Source organism: Athalia rosae, chromosome 7 (genome assembly GCF_917208135.1).
Source record: "Athalia rosae chromosome 7, iyAthRosa1.1, whole genome shotgun sequence".
Lineage (NCBI taxonomy): Eukaryota > Metazoa > Arthropoda > Insecta > Hymenoptera > Athaliidae > Athalia > Athalia rosae.
The window spans coordinates 16101528-16121023 of NC_064032.1; the positions used below are offsets into that span (position 1 = coordinate 16101528).

General features: G+C 36.6%; 3 protein-coding genes and 3 long non-coding RNA genes across 21 annotated transcripts; 2 read left to right on the forward strand and 4 right to left on the reverse strand.

The window, feature by feature from the left end:
• Positions 1-672: 672 nt before the first annotated feature.
• Positions 673-6043, forward strand: LOC105683318 (porphobilinogen deaminase). Its single transcript, XM_012395845.3, has 6 exons — positions 673-1128; positions 1913-1985; positions 2271-2454; positions 3261-3531; positions 3631-3947; positions 4029-6043. Exons 1-6 carry the CDS (start codon positions 1078-1080, stop codon positions 4201-4203), a joined length of 1071 nt encoding a protein of 356 aa, XP_012251268.2. The 5' UTR covers positions 673-1077; the 3' UTR covers positions 4204-6043.
• A 982-nt stretch (positions 6044-7025) lies between these two features.
• LOC105683319 (mitochondrial import receptor subunit TOM20 homolog) lies at positions 7026-8316 on the reverse strand. Its single transcript, XM_012395846.3, has 4 exons — positions 8059-8316; positions 7533-7624; positions 7270-7443; positions 7026-7154 (listed from the first exon to the last, which is right to left on the reverse strand). The coding sequence occupies exons 1-4, from the start codon at positions 8180-8182 to the stop codon at positions 7110-7112; spliced, it is 435 nt and encodes a 144-aa protein (XP_012251269.1). The 5' UTR covers positions 8183-8316; the 3' UTR covers positions 7026-7109.
• Positions 8317-8448: 132 nt separating this feature from the next.
• Positions 8449-10968, forward strand: LOC125501703. 10 transcript variants are annotated; one of them, XR_007279316.1, is made up of 7 exons: positions 8449-9294; positions 9389-9565; positions 9737-9868; positions 9922-10076; positions 10194-10321; positions 10381-10631; positions 10713-10968. XR_007279316.1 is itself a non-coding variant. In XM_048658162.1 (5 exons), the coding sequence occupies exons 1-3, from the start codon at positions 9752-9754 to the stop codon at positions 10298-10300; spliced, it is 324 nt and encodes a 107-aa protein (XP_048514119.1). In that variant the 5' UTR covers positions 9589-9751; the 3' UTR covers positions 10301-10321; positions 10381-10631; positions 10713-10968. The 10 variants fall into 10 exon arrangements, 5 of the variants coding, with proteins under 5 accessions (XP_048514115.1, XP_048514116.1, XP_048514117.1 ...); XR_007279317.1 differs by having other exon boundaries at positions 10194-10306; XR_007279319.1 differs by having other exon boundaries at positions 9737-9845.
• A 1343-nt stretch (positions 10969-12311) lies between these two features.
• LOC125501849 lies at positions 12312-13677 on the reverse strand. 4 transcript variants are annotated; one of them, XR_007279609.1, is made up of 3 exons: positions 13274-13579; positions 12873-13178; positions 12312-12807 (listed from the first exon to the last, which is right to left on the reverse strand). It is a non-coding gene; the product is annotated as an uncharacterized LOC125501849 (long non-coding RNA). The 4 variants fall into 4 exon arrangements; XR_007279608.1 differs by having other exon boundaries at positions 12882-13178; positions 13274-13578; XR_007279607.1 differs by having other exon boundaries at positions 12910-13178; positions 13274-13575.
• Positions 13678-14624: 947 nt separating this feature from the next.
• LOC125501671 lies at positions 14625-15019 on the reverse strand. The gene is made up of 2 exons (XR_007279284.1): positions 14958-15019; positions 14625-14875 (listed from the first exon to the last, which is right to left on the reverse strand). It is a non-coding gene; the product is annotated as an uncharacterized LOC125501671 (long non-coding RNA).
• A 2312-nt stretch (positions 15020-17331) lies between these two features.
• On the reverse strand, positions 17332-19059 carry LOC125501923. Of its 4 annotated transcripts, none has more exons than XR_007279661.1 (5): positions 18888-19059; positions 18339-18493; positions 17774-18220; positions 17485-17688; positions 17332-17386 (listed from the first exon to the last, which is right to left on the reverse strand). It is a non-coding gene; the product is annotated as an uncharacterized LOC125501923 (long non-coding RNA). The 4 variants fall into 4 exon arrangements; XR_007279660.1 differs by having other exon boundaries at positions 18852-19059; XR_007279662.1 differs by lacking the exon at positions 18888-19059 and adding an exon at positions 18602-18721.
• Between the last annotated feature and the right edge of the window lie 437 nt (positions 19060-19496).

Here is a 19496-nt window from a genome sequence, read left to right on the forward strand (position 1 = left end):
GCTATTATCTAATGACTTAATGTTGATCTAATCAATTTATTCATTTTTGATAGTACATTAGAAAAAGACATATCTTATCTAATAATTTTTTCTCTCAGGTAAAGTAGCAAAAAATATGTGCGATAACATTAAAGTTTAATACCAATAGTTTTTTTCAATACTTTTTCAAAAGTTGGTGATATTAGGATTTTTATTGTATCAATGCTGTCAACGAATGATTCGACAAAACGATTTCCTCGTTAGGACAATTCTTTCGAATTGAATTCTATAGTTGTTATGTCTTTCATCATGACAATAGTTAAGTATTGAGCATGACTTGGCACGCAAATCATACGTAAAAAGAACATTCTATTTATAGGAGCCTTCCGGCCATTATAAAAAACCTGCAATTATGGCTTTGCCAATATGAAGTTGATGATGCTTTTAAATATTTGTTAGCTGAAGAATTAAACTAAGGGATAATTGAAAGGAGAGGAATTAAATCAAAGAGAAAAATGCACACAGAAACGTCTGAGGTTTTAAAAAACCATCTGTGGCATTTAAATGGCACGATCCTTGATTGAATTATTTCCGAGATTCAAGATATCCATGGAAATCCGCGGATTTCATCGTCAGGTGGCGTCCCGGCTCGTTTTGGTTCGCTTCGGATTTTATCTTTCAGTAGTCGACCGTCATGGCGTTAAGAGTGTCGTGGGGGCAGCATCGATTCATTTAATTATCATAATTATAAATTTCACATTCTGCTGCAGTGCCAGTGACTGTGAAATAAACGGCGATATCGTGTTACATTTTCAACAATTTATTCACGTTGATACAGTACTGATTTTGTACTTTTTCTTCCCTATTGAACACGTACTGTAACTCGATTATTATCTTCAGGTTGTCACAATCCATGAATTGGTGAAAGTTGTTTCTACTTATGACCCAATTCGTACCATACATGGCTAAGGACGTATCAATATTTGACGATAACACATTCCGAAAATAATCAAACTTCTTTATACATAGGGCAAACTATTCGCATTATTCGTTACATACATAATTTTTTACATTACGTACTGCCTAATTTGAGCCACAATGACCTCCGAAGCGCGTGACGTAATCCGGGTTGGATCGCGCAGAAGTGAGGTGAGCAAATGCAATGTACTCTAATTACAATAATTAATAACATTATAAAGCAAGGTTACTAGTGATCTTGTTATTTTCGTTATTATTATTTTTTTTTCACACATCTTTCTTGGTCAAGCTGTAACAGACAACTTTAAATTTCGCTCAATCATTCTGGATCACCAAGCCTTAGAGTTACACCCTTCATTTATCAGTTAACATTTAGTTCTGTTATTTTCAAACTTTGACCACTTTGGTTGAAAAATATTCCTTGCGTCGATTGTCTGGAGTTGTAGCCTTGAATGTGACCAAAAAATTAAATGCAGTTAGCCAGTCAGTCGTAATGAGCTCGAGCACCTGGCTTTCACGTCATTCCAACAATAATAATTTATACACCAGAATTCATAAGCAGAGTCAAAAACAGAAATTGTTGTCAAATAGAGTAGAGGAAAAATTGCTGAAATAATATTTCATGATACACGTGTCATTATCATTGATTTTCTGTGCTATTTTTTTTCACATGAATGAAGAACAGTAATTATTGCTTAATATCTGTAATTCAGGAACGCTGACGTAGATTTTCCATCATGAAAGTACTCGCATTTGTATTACGGTAGAGCTCAATTGAATGGTTGAATCTTGTTCAAATTTTGCACGTAACTCACTTTCTGATCTGACAACAGAAGTATTGCAGCTTCTTCTATTTGTTTTTGTTAGACACTTTTCTTAAGTATAAAATAAAGAGTGACGAAGGACTTTTGAAACTCATGCCTGGGCAAAGTCTAATTAATTTTTGTATTTACAGTTAGCCCTGATTCAAACAAGATTTGTCATACAATGTATGAAAGATCTGCACCCAAAAAAAAATTTCGAAATAGGTGAGCCACAAATATTTTTTTATTAAATCATTTTTGCTTTCATTTTATAATCGCAGATGTAAGGTTGCTGTTGATTATATTCGCAAAATTTACTTAACTCTGATTAGTGTTGGGAAATTTTAATGTTGTCTTTCTTATCCGAATTGATAAATACCAAAACGATAAATAAACTTTGGTTCAGTGCACTTGTGGTCAAGTTAATCTGATTTATTGCCATCTTTAATTTTGAATACGATAATTTACGGATAGCATTTGAGTCGCTTATTTATTTAATTACTGTTACAGTAACAATGAGTACAAAAGGCGACAAAATCCTTGATAAATCGTTACCTAAAATTGGTGAAAAAGCTCTCTTCACTGCTGAATTGGAAATAGCTCTAGAAAATGGAAGAGTCGATTTTGTCGTTCATTCGTTGAAAGACTTGCCGACTACTTTACCTGAAGGAATGGCTTTAGGTGCAATACTAAAGTGAGTATAAAACAAGGAAGAGAAAAAAAAAAAAATACCAGAAAAAACGAAGTACAATTTTTAATTCCATGGAGTTTATACGCAGTTTACGACTCGCCGAACACTGAAATTGTTGAATATAAATTTATGGATGAACTTATTATGCATTCCAGCCCATGAATTAAACATATCTAAGCAACTTATGAAAGTATTATGGACAGATTGACAAGCGACGATCGTTTTGTCGCCTTTATTTCATACCACTTATATTTTTTTCAACGTTTATTCTTTTAATGTGGAGTTTGTAATACGATATTCCATCTCTATTGGATTACGGCTATTTTTACTATAATTTTAGCCTAAATGGCAGTAATTTAGAATCTTACCTTGAATTTTCTCTAACTACCTAAAAATCTGTTGTCAATGTGAAAAATCAGGTCAGGTAAAAAATGCCAAAGATCAATGACTTCAGATCCCAATGCCACTAACTTTTTGGCCTTGCTCTAAAACCTGAGACCTTGAATGACGCCACATTACCAGCCTTCACTTTTACATCATATCAAACTTTTAGTTACTTTCACACTGCTGCTTCTAATGTTTTGCAAATCATCACGTTCAATTTTTGAAATATTAGATAAATTCGATAACTGCAAAAGAAAATTCGTGTTTATATTTCAAACCATATCCATTCTAAATACTCATTAGTCAGTTGCTAATTAAATAATCATTATGTAATCATGTGGATAGGTAACTTTTCGCCTTTGTTGAAAGGAATATGTAAATATGATTGAAATATTTTGATTAAATGTCTCACGAAATTGTTTCAGGCGGGAAGATCCGAGAGATGCCGTTGTCATGTCCAAGAAATATCAGGGTAAAACACTCACCACACTTCCGGAAGGTAGTGTGATTGGTACTAGTTCTTTACGTCGTTCCGCACAACTGGCTCGTAATATGCCACACCTGAAAGTAGAAAGTATACGAGGGAACTTGAATACCAGATTGAAGAAACTGGATGATGAATCCAGTCCTTTTGCTGCTATTATTCTTGCCACTGCAGGAATGAAAAGAATGGGTTGGCAGGACCGCATAAGTCAGGTAATAAAACTTTGAAATATATTCGAATAAACCTTTATTTTTTGTTATCAAAAAGCTCCAGCCTTAATCTTACAAATTGTTTCAATTCTTTTTTTCTAGGTGCTAGAACCGGAAGAAGCACTGTATGCCGTAGGTCAGGGAGCTCTAGGTGTCGAATGCAGAGAAAACGATTGGGATATTTTAGCATTGTTGGAGCCACTACACGACATTGAAACAACCTTGAGATGTGTCTGTGAACGTTCATTTTTGAGAACACTCGGTGGTGGATGTTCAGCCCCCGTTGCCGTTTGTTCTTCGTTAGTTGGTAAAGATTTAAGTATCACTGGAGCAGTTTGGTCGTTGAATGGTCAAACCGTGATAAGCCACGTACTTAAAAACAGAATATATTTACCAGATGACGACGGTGAGCCACCCAAGTAAGTTGGAAGAATAAATTCGCCGGAAGCTGACAAATTTTAATTGCTCTTCTTTGTTTTTTTTTCTCTGCTCACAAACAGAAAGTGCCCATACCGCGAGCCTCGATTATACTGCAGTATAGCACCAGGAAAAGTAAGTGGAATAAGTTTACTTGGCGCCGAACGACTAGGCCAGAATATTGCAGAAGAATTAGTTAATAAAGGCGCTTTAGCCATAATGTCAGAAGCCAGAAAAGAAGTTCTTAGTACTGTATAAAATTGTATAAAATTTAATAAGTTGTTGCATGCTGGTAGCGGAAACGGGTAGTTAGATATTTAGTTATTTTGGAGAGATTAAACGAGAATAAAATATTTATTTATACAGTGTTAGGATAAAAACTGATACTAGAAGACAAAATTATTATATTTGTCAGACCTATGCGACGCCGATACTGCATCTGAAAAGAAAAACATGCCGAAATGAATGCTGGGAGATAAAAATGATTTAATATTAAGATCCTTGTCGCTTCTGGTTTCTGACTGTTGAATAGGCTAGTACGTTAATGGTTAAAGAAAAATTAATAAATCATAATAATAATAAAACTACGAATAGCATAATCGTATGTTCGATATAACGTTGATGACAATTTCACCGAAAATGCCTAGCCATGATTGATTTCTCTTGCAGTAAATTGTCTTACGAATTAAGTTCATCAATGTAGTTGTACCTGGATGAAGAAATAATTTAAAAAAAAAATGGTTCATCAACGCTGATTACAACAGCCATGAGTCAAATTAGGAACAGTAAAGAAAAAATATTACTATAATATCGCAACAGTATAGTATATTTGAAAACGTGGAATCATGATCAACATTTAATATACATTAATCAGGATTTAAGACTACATACATTAATATTATTTGCAGTTCAAATGTTATCACGGATAAATTTGAAGACGAAAAAAAAAATTGTAAAAATAATTAAAAATTTTTTTTTTACAGTATGTGATAATCAGTTATCTAGAAACTACTATTAATTGGTGGCGATATTTTTGAATGTCTTATTATAATCGATGGTGATGTCAATTGATTCGTGTTATCTAACAACTATTGAAAATCCGTGATAACTCCACGGGCCTAATCTTCTTCCAAAGTACCAGATACTGCCAAGAATTAAAAATATTCCAAATGTTTCTTTTGTTTTTTTTTTGTTCAAATATTTTTTCATCGGTTTATTTAGGAGATCGTGATCGCTATTTCATATAACATTCAAGAAAGCTCAAACCGATTACGTATAGATTACAAGGTTGACATTAAAATAAAGTACCTCTTAAAATGTAATTGAATATGAATTCTATAAATTGAGTATATCCAGCTATTGCTCTTTCTTTTTTTAATTGCAGATAATCTACGATAACGATAATTTATTACCTAACACTAAGTGCTAAATTCGTTATTGGAGAAAAATGGTTTATGAATTTTTTCAGAATGATTGCGTTGCCAATTGTAAAATAGTACTCAACAGTCGATATTTTGATGACGAATAATTTTTTTTTTCCTTCATAATTTATGAAAAATAATTGTTGTATATTATATGTAAGATATCGTTTTATTTTTTTTTTTTTATCAACTCTTTTTCTCTCGCGTTTGAACTATAGAATTTTTTTAGTATAGATATATATATATGTATAAATAATTAATTAATTGTATCGACGTTTGTACATACATCATAATATATACATATATACACGTGCATGTATATATATATATTTTAAATAATAACGTGTATTTCTTTAATACACGTAAATACATTTATCATAATTTAAAACGTGTACAGTTTGCACTATGAATTGAGAGGTCCGGGTTGAAAAAAAAAGAATAAAATACAAAGTGTATGTAAATTTAATGACAAAAAAAATGTAACATGTGCTGAATTGGATGAAAAATGCACAACCAATTGAAATAAATCCGAGGTTGTTATTGAAAAAAGAAAAAAAAAAAAAAAAAATAAAAATGAGTAAGAAAAAACCATAAGCAACTCTGCGACTTTTGTTCTCATTATTTTTATTATTGTGTTTGTAAAATTACAAATATAAATCTGAGGATATTCGAGCCAGTTTGATATCTTCTACATTTAACAACTTGATACTGTTAAGTTATAATACAAATTGAAGTGTGGAAAAACGGTAAAAAAAAGAAACATCATCATCCAAAATTATGTACCTGGTATGAACACATTTGAAACTTACCTGAGGCATCACAGAGGCCAACGAGACTTTACACGAATAACAGTACTCTAATGTAACACAATATCTAAATTGATTCATCTCAGTAAATTGCAGATATAATTAACTTGTGAAGTTCGGCTGTGACTATTTAAAGTTCGAAGGGTGAAAAAGCTTCTGAGAATATCCTGAACGCCGTCCTTTTTGCTTTTTCATTCCACATCTGGAAGCAATTTTTGGTGCAGTGTTTTGAGTCGCGTGTACGGATTTTAAATAACAAGCCTGTGTTTGTAGCCACTACAAATTTTTCTTCCCTCCGATACTAATCAATTTCAGTTTATCATATACGCGAAGATTTCGTTTCTATGAGGATGCAAGAGAAAAAGATTTTCACGTTTTCTTTTTATATATCGCGATTCTGTGTAGCTCTGTATGATCAGATTATTTCGGAATCAATTGTGTTATTTGTATGTTTTATAGCATTAAAATATATCATTGTTTTATCCGTCAAGCATGTAAGGTAACTCAAATTTATCGTTTGAGGAAATGTTAGTTAGATCTACAAGCTCCGGATATATGGTGCCCATAATAATTTATCTTAATTTTTTCTAATTACAAGTCTTTATAATAAGCAGTATTTCTAGCTGAAATTTTTTACGCAAGTGCAGTTTTAGTTTTATTTATTATAATGGCACGAAATTAATCATGGTCGTCGATGGAGCACCTTTTAGGTTTTTCGAATCTATGCTCATTAATGAATTGTCTTGGGCAAACGAGAGTTGTATCGAATCAAACAGTTATTGAAATTTTAAACGTAGAGAATATATAGTGACTTAGGATTACGTGGTAGAGTAAGTAAGTGAAAAGCGAACCATTTTGTCTAAAACGATCGTATAATCTACTAACATTTTTTTTTTTTCATTTTGGAATAACCAACGAGATTATATGCTGCTGGATCTTATTCAACATCTTCTTCGGCCATAGCTGTTTGAAGGACGATTTTCTGTAGCATTAGATAACAGAAAAAAAAGAATTAATTCTCGCCTAAAAGTTATATTCCACTTTCATTTCCGACTGAAATTTTGATTATAATATCATAGAAGGAAATTGTAACAAACCTGGCCAACGGAGGGCAGTCGTTGTAATAGAAGATGGAAAACTTGCGGTGGAAGTGTTTGTTGTAGAACCTGCAACAGTTGATTAGGTTGTCCACAAACTGTGACAGCGTTTGCTAAATGTTCAACTCCTCCTTCGAGGTCTCCTCCAGCCAACATTTCTTCTCCCAATTGAACCTGTGACAATTAAATTCATTATTATAAATGTAATCATTTTGGTATCGCAACTTGTTGATAAAAATAAGTTCAGACTAACTTGTACTTACCTCTTGGAAGAAAAACCTCTGCATTGCTTCATGATCCTTGAGATCTGGTATTTTTGATCCCGCTTTCTGTGCTTGTTTTCTGGCTCTTCTGCCTATAGTTGATACAATGACATTATCATATGAAAATCATTCCTTGTTAGAGGTCTAAGGCATACAATCTAGCAGTTCAAAGTTAATTCTGTTTGCTATTTTATAACCTATTGAATTTTTAGTCCCCATAGCATAGACCTTACAATTCAAGGTAACCGAAAGGTTTTGGAGTAACAAACTTGGAACTTTTAAGTAGATGATGTTTATGATATTAGATCAGTGTGTACTTGTACGTAATATTGATCAATAACATGCTACCGCTGGATTCCCAATTGGCAATTTGTCGGTATCGATGCTCAGACTAGGTGGGTTATATTTGGAGGTTCGATAAGGAGGTTTTGTGGTGTTGAAGCAAATTGACATGGGAAGGTAAAAAAATAATCGGTGATTCAGGGTAAATTAGTAGATATAGTCAAATTCGTGCGTAACTACTCACGTTCACGTAATTTCTTTTTGAAGTCTGGATCGCCTCGTCGTTTTTTGTCGAAGTAAAAGCAATACCCTAGAAGTATGCTGCCGGCGATTCCGGCAGCGATGCCCACGGCTGCTTTAGAAATCATTTCTTTATTGATTAACGAATTTCAAACGTTAGATCTACTATTGAATAGTATAATTTTTAATAGAAGATAATTTACAAGATCCTCATTGTAACTTCGACCGTCGCACAAAAGTGAAAAGAGGTTGCGTTCAGTTCACTTGTTTCTGATCAGTCACCAGATGACGTTTCGTGTTTCTTCCTACTACTACTTATATCTCGATGAGCTCCACCCCTTAGCCGAAAGATTCTGTTGAAAGAATGTGGTTGGGTTATACTGGGTGTATTTTTCTTCATTATGCGAATTTGTTTATCTGACTTCGGAAAGATTGATGTTCTCTTTTCGAAATGGAGAATAGTATTAACCGGGCAATTATAACAATTTCCATGGTTTTATAAAGATGAGATTTCATTTTCCACAGAATTGTCGCACACATGGGCAATGGGGGAGCATATTAAATTTTCATCAGAATTGACAAAGGAATCTGGCGGGAACAAGAAACAACAACAAAGGAGAAAAATTCATTTTCAATCCATTACCGAAGACACAGAATAAAGACTAGTAGAACTAGTCTACAAAGAGCCATCTCAAATGGATAGTTTGATTACCATTGAATTCATCATGAGGGATTTTTATATGGAACACATCGCAAGATCAGACCCAGGCTGAAGAGACCTCGCCTGTCCCCTTCTGCTAGATATGAGAATTTTTCACTTTTTCGATCGATTAATCGGCGATAACTCGATCAATTTCATAGATGGAATTATGTTGCTTGCAGGTACGGCTTCCTGAAATCGAATTACACGCAACTAGCGTAATAAACCCTTCAGAAAAAATCCGTTGTGAGAAAACATGCATTTTTCTATTTAATAAATCCATGTAATATTCTCAATAACGTGTTGAAATTTATTTGCAATCCACGAACGAAGAGCCCCCTCAAACCGACAGTTTATTAATTAGTAATTATTTATACGTTTTATTTAATCAACACGAAATGTGGCGCAAAATAATATTGATGAAGGTACAACTGCTCGTAAAAAAGAACGAATTTGCAAATAATACCAAAGTGACAGTATAATATACGTTCAGGTGTGTGGATGACCGCCGCCGTGTTCGTCTCATCGGAAAATACATCAGTAAAGAAATGTTTTATTTATCAATTTGATGGATTTATACAATATTTGATGATAAACCATGGTATATTTTCATATTTCCTTGAATTCTGTGCAGAGAGTCTCGCAATAAAGTCGTAAGAAGTCTTGGTCGTAAGGTTCGACGCTGGGCAAAATCGTAGATATGGCTGATTTTCGAGTCGCCGGGGCGAAAATTGGACGTCGAAAAATGAATTTTGGTATCAGGAGAATATGATGAGTGAGGAGCCAGGGAATCAGGAGACTATACGCAAACGTTAGTAACTCGTCGAAATAGCAGACGAGTTTAAACTCCGAGTTTTTTCGCGGCTTCCTATTGGTTGCCCGGCGCCATCATGCTTTTTGGCTAGGAACCAATAGGAAGTCGCGAAAAAGCTCGGAGTAAACTCGTCTCCTATTTCGACGAGTTACTAACGTTTGCGCATAGTCCCCTAAGTTCAAAATGGACCCCGCCGCCGGATTGAACCTGAATCAAATTGGCAGAGCAGATGTTAATTTAGACGGGTTAATTAATAGTATATTCGGACGGATAAAGAGTATTTATACAGCAGTGCATTGAGTGAGTCTTGCAAAATTGTTCAGCATATGAAATAATAATTTATTTGTTTGTAGGAATCGTTTGAAAATCAACGGTATGGCACTGCGAGTATATCACGTTATTTTGCGAATGCTCAACCTCTACTCTAACGATTGTATGACAGCTCCCAGACGTTTGCACCAGATGAGATTTCTATGCGTGCTGACACTCAATTATACAATTAGTAAAGGTATGATCTTCCAACATCCGGCATGCGGTGTGCTTTATTTGAATGAACGACGTTGAGGTTCATCAGTGACAGTTTCTGTATGGTGCTTATTAAGTTCATTTTTATTTTTTTCGGCAGTGAATACTACTGGAAGTAAATGTCACCATTTCGGAGTAGAAGAATCAAAGTGCTACCTCAAGAGCAGAGGGGCTAGACTGACAGCTAGAACATGGGATTCAATCTAGAGAAATGTCCGATCATACTTGGTTGGTTTTAAAATGAATACCAGAAGAGATGATCACTGCTATTCGTTTCATTCTTCCAGGTCGAACTGTATTTGTCCCAGGGGAGAATGCAAAGTTGAAACGACAGAGTCCTTGCGGTATACGTCAGATGTTATTATTACACCTCTGTGTACTTTGACGGACAGTCAGTGCAGATGTTCACCGGGCCAGGTCCAGCTGCCCAACCCAAGCATATCGTTGCTCTACTTTTGGAAACGACATAGAGAGTTTGAGGGGAAGAAATCATACTTCCTAGTACATGTATCTACTCAAGAACTGCAGTCATTCCATGGTGGCCCTAGTTCCAAACTCCTCTTTAAGTTCAGGATATGCCATCCATTAGAAATAATATTGGAAATATTTTTTCACTTAGGATATGAAATGCGGATCAGTTGGAGACTTGTGGGCCTATACAAAGAGAATTATAACCACGGAATCCGAGATGCGTGCATCAACTTGCATAGATCTCATAACTTCCAAGCATACTATTATGCCAGACAGCGCATTTCAAATTATTCTCAAATTTTCGATCAACTAATTGGCAATGAATCGATCAATTTCATGTATGGAATTATTTTGCTTGCAGATTCGGATTCCTGAGATCAAAATACATGAGGATAGCGTGAGGAACCCTTGAAAAAAAAATCTGTCCTTTCATCTCAGATTTTGAGAAAATTCCAAGGCTATAGGCTTACTGTTTTTTTCGGCAAAAAAGTGAAGCATTTGTCAGAATAATTTCAGGACGCTTTTTCAATGTAAAAAAGCGTATCGAACAAGAAGCCGTCAATGAAATTGAGCTGGCGTTAGATCCCATAAAGATATCTTCGATTTTTCACTTTTTCGATTGATTATTCGGCGATAACTCGATTAATTTCATAGATGGAATCATTTTGCTTGCAGATTCGGATTCCTGAGATCAAAATACATAGGTTTATCGAAGAAAACTTCATTGAAAAAGTTCGGAATCCTCATCTCAGATTTTGAGAAATCTCATCGAGACACACAGATCATTCAGGACTAATACCAGATGCTACGCGTGAACTCAAAGAAGTTTTATTTTGGGCAGGAATCCTTCTGAACAAAGACCCGTTAAGTTCTGGTTGAGATTCATCATATTTTCTCACCTCTCTTTCATCTTTATTTCCGGGAAAGCATTGAGGCATTGAGGTCTCTGAGGCAACGGTGATACTGCACCCGCATAGAAAATACAAGACTATCCTCGATGCATTCACACACACTGGACTATACATCGATATCCTGTAGTTCGGTGATTCATACATCCAATTTTCCCGTATCTTAGCGAACAATAAGTGAATAATTGATAATAATCAAAATGAAACTACCGGCCATACTCTTGTAACGCATCAATTATAAGCATACAAAAATGAATTCATATTGTCCATTGCAAAGTCTCAATATGTATTCTTGACGATTGATTTATTAATAAAAACTCTCTGTAACTAATACGTCGATTGTTCAGTCTTCAATAATTACATCCCTGTATGCATCATGACATGATATCCATTGTTGGTGATATATTCATGCGTGCATCATATCATACATCATCACATGGATGCATGCTTATCAGATCACACTGAATCACAACCGATAGTCATAATGCAGAGCTCGAGAATACCGGCCCTGAAAATTGAAAGTTTGCCCAAAAGTAGGTATTTGTATCAGGAGAACATGAAACCTGAGGAGGTGGTCCGAGACCTGGTGCCTCATCATGTGCATGCCTTCAATTCTTTGTATTCAATCCTAGTATGATAGAAAGAGCAACTGGTCCTTTGCGGGACCAACTATGTGCCTGCCTGTGTATTCGATCATTCAATAATTTATGCATAGAAAAGTTCCAAGCCATTATGTTGTATCATTCTTCATCACTTGCTTGCTCACTATTTGTCATTCTAGGTCTCTACATGTCAATGTGTGATGGTTCCAGGAGTGTAAATAATAGGAAACAAGTATTCAGTTTGAAAATAGCCTATCATTTATTCATGAGTTATGCAAGGAATACATTCAGCATACATACATTATTTAAATAATTATAAAAAACTTTGCAATATCTTTCACAAGATGTACAATGTTCATTTCAATGATACAATATTGCCCCAGTAATTCAAATGAATAGAACTTATGAATACATTACATGAAGACTTATTCGCATACATCAACTATTCGACGCTATGCATGTGTATGATAATTATTTTGCAATTTTTAAACTTGCAGGTGTAAGCACACTTCCTGTTCTAGGTAAGGAGATGCTCGTCAGAAAGTGCTGATACCGGATGAATAGCGCACAGAAATCGTTTTACCATCCTCCACTCAGGATTTTGCAAATCGAATCTGCAAGTTGAAGGAGCGGTGGCAATTCTCCCTTCAGTACAACCTCATCGTTAGAGTCTCTTTCTCTGGGTTGGTCTACGATCATTCGATTAGAACATCCTTGCATTCGAAATAAAAAACTGAAACCAAAATAGAGATCATGCTTATATTATTCATAAAAGATACTGATATTATGCAACAACACCTTGCCTACATCCCTCTCATCTTGCTGTAGCACCTACAGTTATGCTCCATAGATATACTCGGTGATATTATGAACCCAGTTATCCTCTCCGAGTTGAATCATCAGTCATACATGTTTCTTGTACCTTGAAACTGACGCAGTAAGATTCTCTTTGCTTCACTTGGAGTTTACCGGCAGCATCTGGTACGAGTCCTGTTTGATCTGTGTCTTCTAAGCGTACAATGTAATTTCCTTGGTTTGAATAGCTGATATATAGCTGCACCATGTTGCACAGAGCTGTATGGAGGCCTTCGAGATGCAGGTAACCTGAAAATGGCATCGGAGCAAAGAGAATCACATCGTTAGGAAGAAAACCCAGATCCTCGTCTCTCGACTGACCAGTGAATCTTTTCTAAGCTCACCTGTTGGAATCGGGGCACTCCTTGTGTCTTGTACGCCCTTTTGGAAAATTTTTGAGGATTTCAGTCGGAGAGTAGAGTACGCTGCACTTTGTGCATGTCACCGAGTGTCACGCGATAGAGATTATGAATTGAATCAATTCTCTTTCATTTCCCTGAATTGGAGGGTCACCTGCAAACGTCAGTTGCGCGTGGAGCCACACACGTCAAGATGAACAAGAGAAACCATAAGAATGCACCCATTCCAATTGATTTGTCAATTACCGCATCTTTCCATGGCCCAGGAAGCATTTTGTGATATGCAACTAGAGTTACACCATCCCAGATTGATTCTGAATTTTTTTCTGATTCTTTTCAAGTTTCTTTAATTTCTTCTGATTTCTTCTAATTTTTTCTGATTTTTTCTGATTTTTTCTGATTTTTTCCGATTTTTTAATTAATTATTCGAATTTTCCGCGTATTTCTCAGGGCGCCGCCATTTTCTCTAAGCTCCGCCCACCGCGAGTACAGCTAGCGCCATGTGGCGGAATTTTCGTGAACTAAAATCCCAAGTTTCTTGCCCCTTGACGTCAGGCAATGTGATGCGTGAAAGAGAGGTAAAAGGGTCAATACTTTTACGGTTTTCCCCGAGCGCTCGGAGCCGAAGGGGTCAATACTTTTTCGGTTTTCCTCGGACGCTCGGAGGCGGTCGTCGTTCTTCGGCGGTTTTCCTCGGACGCTCGGAGGCGGTCGTCGTTCTTCGGCGGTTTTCCTCGGACGCTCGGAGGCGGTCGGCTTTGTTCGGGTTTCCTCGGATGCTCGGAGGCGGTCGTCGTTCTTCGGCGGTTTTCCTCGGACGCTCGGAGGCGGTCGTCGTTCTTCGGCGGTTTTCCTCGGACGCTCGGGTGCGGTCAATACTTTTGCGGGTTCTCTCGCCCGAGGAAAACCGCAAAAGTATTGACCCTTATACCTCTCTTTCACGCATCACATTGCCTGACGTCAAGGGGCAAGAAACTTGGGATTTTAGTTCACGAAAATTCCGCCACATGGCGCTAGCTGTATAGGCGAGTGTGGTCACGTGACCTGACCACGTGACATACCGCGTGACGTCATCACGTGACGAAACAGGGGCGGACAAATAATTTCCGGGGCCCGCACCCATCCAGGGGCGGCACGTCAAAAATATTTTTAAAAATCGGAAAAAAATCGCAAAAAATCAGGAAAAAATCAGAAAGAATTAGAAAAAATTAGAAAAAATTAGAAAAAATCAGAAAAAATTGAAAAGAATTAGAAAAAAATCTAGAATAAATCTGGGATGGTGTTACTCCAGTTGCATATCACGAAACGCTTCCGGGACCGAAAAAAAATGCGGTGATTGTGGTAATTGCAGTGAATGTATTGATAGAAGTGGGATTGAATACATATGATTGCATAAAATCAGGCCAGCATGAAACTAGCTTATGTCTACATTGTACCCTGTAAAAGTATGATTTATTACACAGAAATGAAGGCCTGGACATGATGAGGCACCAGGTCTAGGAACATCTTTCCGGAGTATCTGGAGAGAATTTTATTCATGAGAATTTCTATGTTATTCCGATGTATTTTGATCTCAGGAATCCGAATCTGCAAGCAAAATAATTCCATCTATGAAATTGATCGAGTTATCGCCAATTAATCGATCGAAAAAGTGAAAAATCAAAGATACCTCGTTGGAATCTTACGCCAGCTCAATTTCATTGACGGCTTCTTGTTCGATACGCTTTTTTACGTAGGAAAAGCGTCCTGGAATTATTTTGGAGAATCTTTCACGTTTTAGCCGAAAAAAACAGTAAGCCTATAACCTTGGAATTTTCTCAAAATCTGAGATGAGAGGAGAGATTTTTTTTCAAGGGTTCCCCACGCTATCCTCATGTATTTTGATCTCAGGAATCCGAATCTGCAAGCAAAATAATTCCATCTATGAAATTGATCGAGTTATCGCCAATTAATCGATCGAAAAAGTGAAAAATCAAAGATACCTCGATGGGATTTAATGCCAGCTCAATTTCATTGACGGCTTCTCGTTCGATACGCTTTTTTACATAGTAGAAGCGTCCTGAAATTATTCTGGCAAATGGTTCACTTTTTTGCCGAAAAAAACAGTAAGCCTATAGCCTTGGAATTTTCTCAAAATCTGAGATGGAGATCCAGATTTTTTTTGGAAGGGTTCCCCACGCTATCCTCATGTATTTTGATCTCAGGAATCCGAATCTGCAAGCAAAATAATTCCATCTATGAAATTGATCGAGTTATCGCCAATTAATCGATCGTAAAAGTGAAAAATCAAAGATATCTCGATGGGATCTTACGCCAGCTCAATTTCATTGACGGCATTGTGTTTATCACGCAATTTTACGTAGGAAAAGCGTCCTGGAATTATTTTGGAGAATCTTTCACGTTTTAGCCGAAAAAAACAGTAAGCCTATAGCCTTGGAATTTTCTCAAAATCTGAGATGAAAGGAGAGATTTTTTTTTCAAGGGTTCCTCACGCTATCCTCATGTATTTTGATCTCAGGAATCCGAATCTGCAAGCAAAATAATTCCATCTATGAAATTGATCGAGTTATCGCCAATTAATCGATCGAAAAAGTGAAAAATCAAAGATACCTCGATGGAATCTTACGCCAGCTCAATTTCATTGACGGCGTTGTGTTTATCACGCAATTTTACGTAAGAAAAGCGTCCTGGAATTATTCTGAGGGATACTCCACGTTTTTGCCGAAAAAAACAGTAAGCCTACAGTCTTGGAATTTTCTCACAATCTGCGATGAAAGCACAGATTTTTTTTTGAAGGGTTTCTCACGCTATCCTCATGTATTTTGATCTCAGGAATCCGAATCTGCAAGCGAAATAATTCCATCTATGAAATTGATCGAGTTATCGCCAATTAATCGATCGAAAAAGTGAAAAATCAAAGATACCTCGATGGGATCTTACGCCAGCTCAATTTCATTGACGGCATTGTGTTTATCACGCAATTTTACGTAGGAGAAGCGTCCTGGAATTATTTTGGAGAATCTTTCACGTTTTAGCCGAAAAAAACAGTAAGCCTATAGCCTTGGAATTTTCTCAAAATCTGAGATGAAAGGAGAGATTTTTTTTTCAAGGGTTCCTCACGCTATCCTCATGTATTTTGATCTCAGGAATCCGAATCTGCAAGCAAAATAATTCCATCTATGAAATTGATCGAGTTATCGCCAATTAATCGATCGAAAAAGTGAAAAATCAAAGATACCTCGATGGAATCTTACGCCAGCTCAATTTCATTGACGGCGTTGTGTTTATCACGCAATTTTACGTAAGAAAAGCGTCCTGGAATTATTCTGAGGGATACTCCACGTTTTTGCCGAAAAAAACAGTAAGCCTACAGTCTTGGAATTTTCTCACAATCTGCGATGAAAGCACAGATTTTTTTTTGAAGGGTTTCTCACGCTATCCTCATGTATTTTGATCTCAGGAATCCGAATCTGCAAGCAAAATAATTCCATCTATGAAATTGATCGAGTTATCGCCAATTAATCGATCGAAAAAGTGAAAAATCAAAGATATCTCGATGGGATCTTACGCCAGCTCAATTTCATTGACGGCGTTGTGTTTATCATGCAATTTTACGTAGGAAAAGCGTCCTGGAATTATTCTGAGGGATACTCCACGTTTTTGCCGAAAAAAACAGTAAGCCTACAGTCTTGGAATTTTCTCACAATCTGCGATGAAAGCACAGATTTTTTTTTGAAGGGTTTCTCACGCTATCCTCATGTATTTTGATCTTAGGAATCCGAATCTGCAAGCAAAATAATTCCATCTATGAAATTGATCGAGTTATCGCCAATTAATCGATCGAAAAAGTGAAAAATCAAAGATACCTCGATGGGATCTTACGCCAGCTCAATTTCATTGACGGCATTGTGTTTATCATGCAATTTTACGTAGGAAAAGCGTCCTGGAATTATTCTGAGGGATACTCCACGTTTTTGCCGAAAAAAACAGTAAGCCTACAGTCTTGGAATTTTCTCACAATCTGCGATGAAAGCACAGATTTTTTTTTGAAGGGTTTCTCACGCTATCCTCATGTATTTTGATCTCAGGAATCCGAATCTGCAAGCAAAATAATTCCATCTATGAAATTGATCGAGTTATCGCCAATTAATCGATCGAAAAAGTGAAAAATCAAAGATATCTCGATGGGATCTCACGCCAGCTCAATTTCATTGACGGCGTCTTGTTCGATACGCTTTTTTACGTAGAAAAAGCGTCCAGGAATTATTCTGAGGGATACTCCACGTTTTTGCCGAAACAAACAGTAAGCCTATAGCCTTGGAATTTTCTCACAATCTGAGATGAAAGCACAGATTTTTAGTGTAGGTCTCCAAGTCTCCAGCTGATTTGCATTTCATATCCTAAGGAAGGAGAGAAATATTTTTAATATTATTTAGAAACCAAGGCATATCTTGAACTTTGAAAGGGGTTTAAAAGTAGGGCTACCATGGGTTGTGGAATGTTTGCAGTTCTTGAAATGATACATGTACTAGGAAGTATGATTTCTCTTTCTCAAACTCTCTGTGTCGTTTCTAGAAGCAGAGCAACAACATGCTTGTGGTGGGCAGCTGGACCTTGCCCAGCGACACACTGGCAGTGACTTTCCGCCAAGGTACACAGGGGTGTAATAATAACATCTGACGTATACCGCAAGCACTCTGTCGTTTCAGCTTTGCATTCTTCCCTGGGACAAATACAGTTCGATCTGGAAGAATGGAACGAATAGCAGTGGTCAACGCTTTCAGTATTCATTTCAAAAAACAACCAAGTATGATAAGACTCTTCTATAGATCGAATCCAATGTTCTAGCCGTCAGTCTAGCCCCTCTGCTCTTGAGGATGCACTTTGATTCTTCTACTCCGAAATGGTGACATTTACTTCCAGTAGTATTCACTGCCGAAACAAATAAAAATCAACTAAATAAGCACCATACAGAAACTGTCACTGACTGAGCCTCAACGTCGTTCATTCGAATAAAGCACACCGCATGCCGGATGTTGGAAGATCATACCTTTACTAATTGTATAATTGAGTGTCAGCACGCATAGGAATCTCATCTGGTGCAAACGTCTGGGAGCTGTCATACAATCGTTAGAGTAGAGGTTGAGCATTCGCAAAATAACGTGATATACTCGCAGTGCCATACCGTTGATTTTCAAACGATTCCTGAAAACAAATCAATTATTATTTCACATGCTGAACAATTTCGCAAGACTCACTCAATGCACTGCTGTATAAATAATCTTTATTCGTCCGAATATACTATTAATTAACCCGTTTTAATTAATATCTGCTCTGCCAATTTGATTCATGTTCAATCCGGCGGCGGGGTCCATTTTGAACTTAGGGGACTATGCGCAAACGTTAGTAACTCGTCGAAATAGGAGACGAGTTTGCTCCGAGCTTTTTTGCGGCTTTCTATTGGTTCCAGGCGCCAAAAAGCATGATGGCGCCGGGCAACTAATAGGAAGCCGCGAAAAAACTCGGAGCTTAAAGTCGTCTGCTATTTCGACGAGTTACTAACGTTTGCGTATAGTCTCCTGATTCCCTGGCTCCTCACTCATCATATTCTCCTGATACCAAAATTCATTTTTCGACGTCCAATTTTCGCCCCGGCGACTCGAAAATCAGCCATATCTACGATTTTGCCCAGCGTCGAACCTTACGACCAAGACTTCTTACGACTTTATTGCGAGACTCTCTGCACAGAATTCAAGGAAATATGAAAATATACCATGGTTTATCATTAAACATTGTATAAATCCAGTAAATTGATAAATAAAACATTTCTTTACTGACGTATTCTCCGATGAGACGAACACGGCGAAGGTTATTCACACACCCGAACGTATATTATACTGTGTATTATACTTTGGTATTATTTGCGAATTCGTTTTCTTTCTACGAGCAGTTGTACCTTTATCAATATTATTTGCGCTACATTTTGTGTTGATTAAATAAAACGTATAGATAATAACTAATTAATAAACTGTCGATTTGAGGGGGCTTTTCGGCGAGGATTGAAAATGAATTCTAACACGTTATTGAGCATATTACATGGATTTATTGAATAGAAAAATGCATGTTCTCTGACAAAAGATTTTTTCTGAAGGGTTTATCACCATAGTTACATGTATTTCGATCTGAGGAATCCGAATCTGCGAGCAGA

What these genes read in the sequence shown, in the direction of transcription:
- LOC105683318 (XM_012395845.3), top strand. Translation starts at nt 1,078, where the DNA reads ATGACCTCCGAAGCGCGTGACGTAATCCGGGTTGGATCGCGCAGAAGT. An exon ending in AAAAAAAAATTTCGAAATAG is followed by an intron (nt 1,986 to 2,270) that starts GTGAGCCACAAA and finishes TTACTGTTACAG; the next exon opens with TAACAATGAGTACAAAAGGC. An exon ending in GCTTTAGGTGCAATACTAAA is followed by an intron (nt 2,455 to 3,260) that starts GTGAGTATAAAA and finishes AAATTGTTTCAG; the next exon opens with GCGGGAAGATCCGAGAGATG.
- LOC105683319 (XM_012395846.3), bottom strand. Translation starts at nt 8,182, where the DNA reads ATGATTTCTAAAGCAGCCGTGGGCATCGCTGCCGGAATCGCCGGCAGC. An exon ending in CAAAAAGAAATTACGTGAAC is followed by an intron (nt 7,625 to 8,058) that starts GTGAGTAGTTAC and finishes TATCAACTATAG; the next exon opens with GCAGAAGAGCCAGAAAACAA. An exon ending in AGAGGTTTTTCTTCCAAGAG is followed by an intron (nt 7,444 to 7,532) that starts GTAAGTACAAGT and finishes TAATTGTCACAG; the next exon opens with GTTCAATTGGGAGAAGAAAT.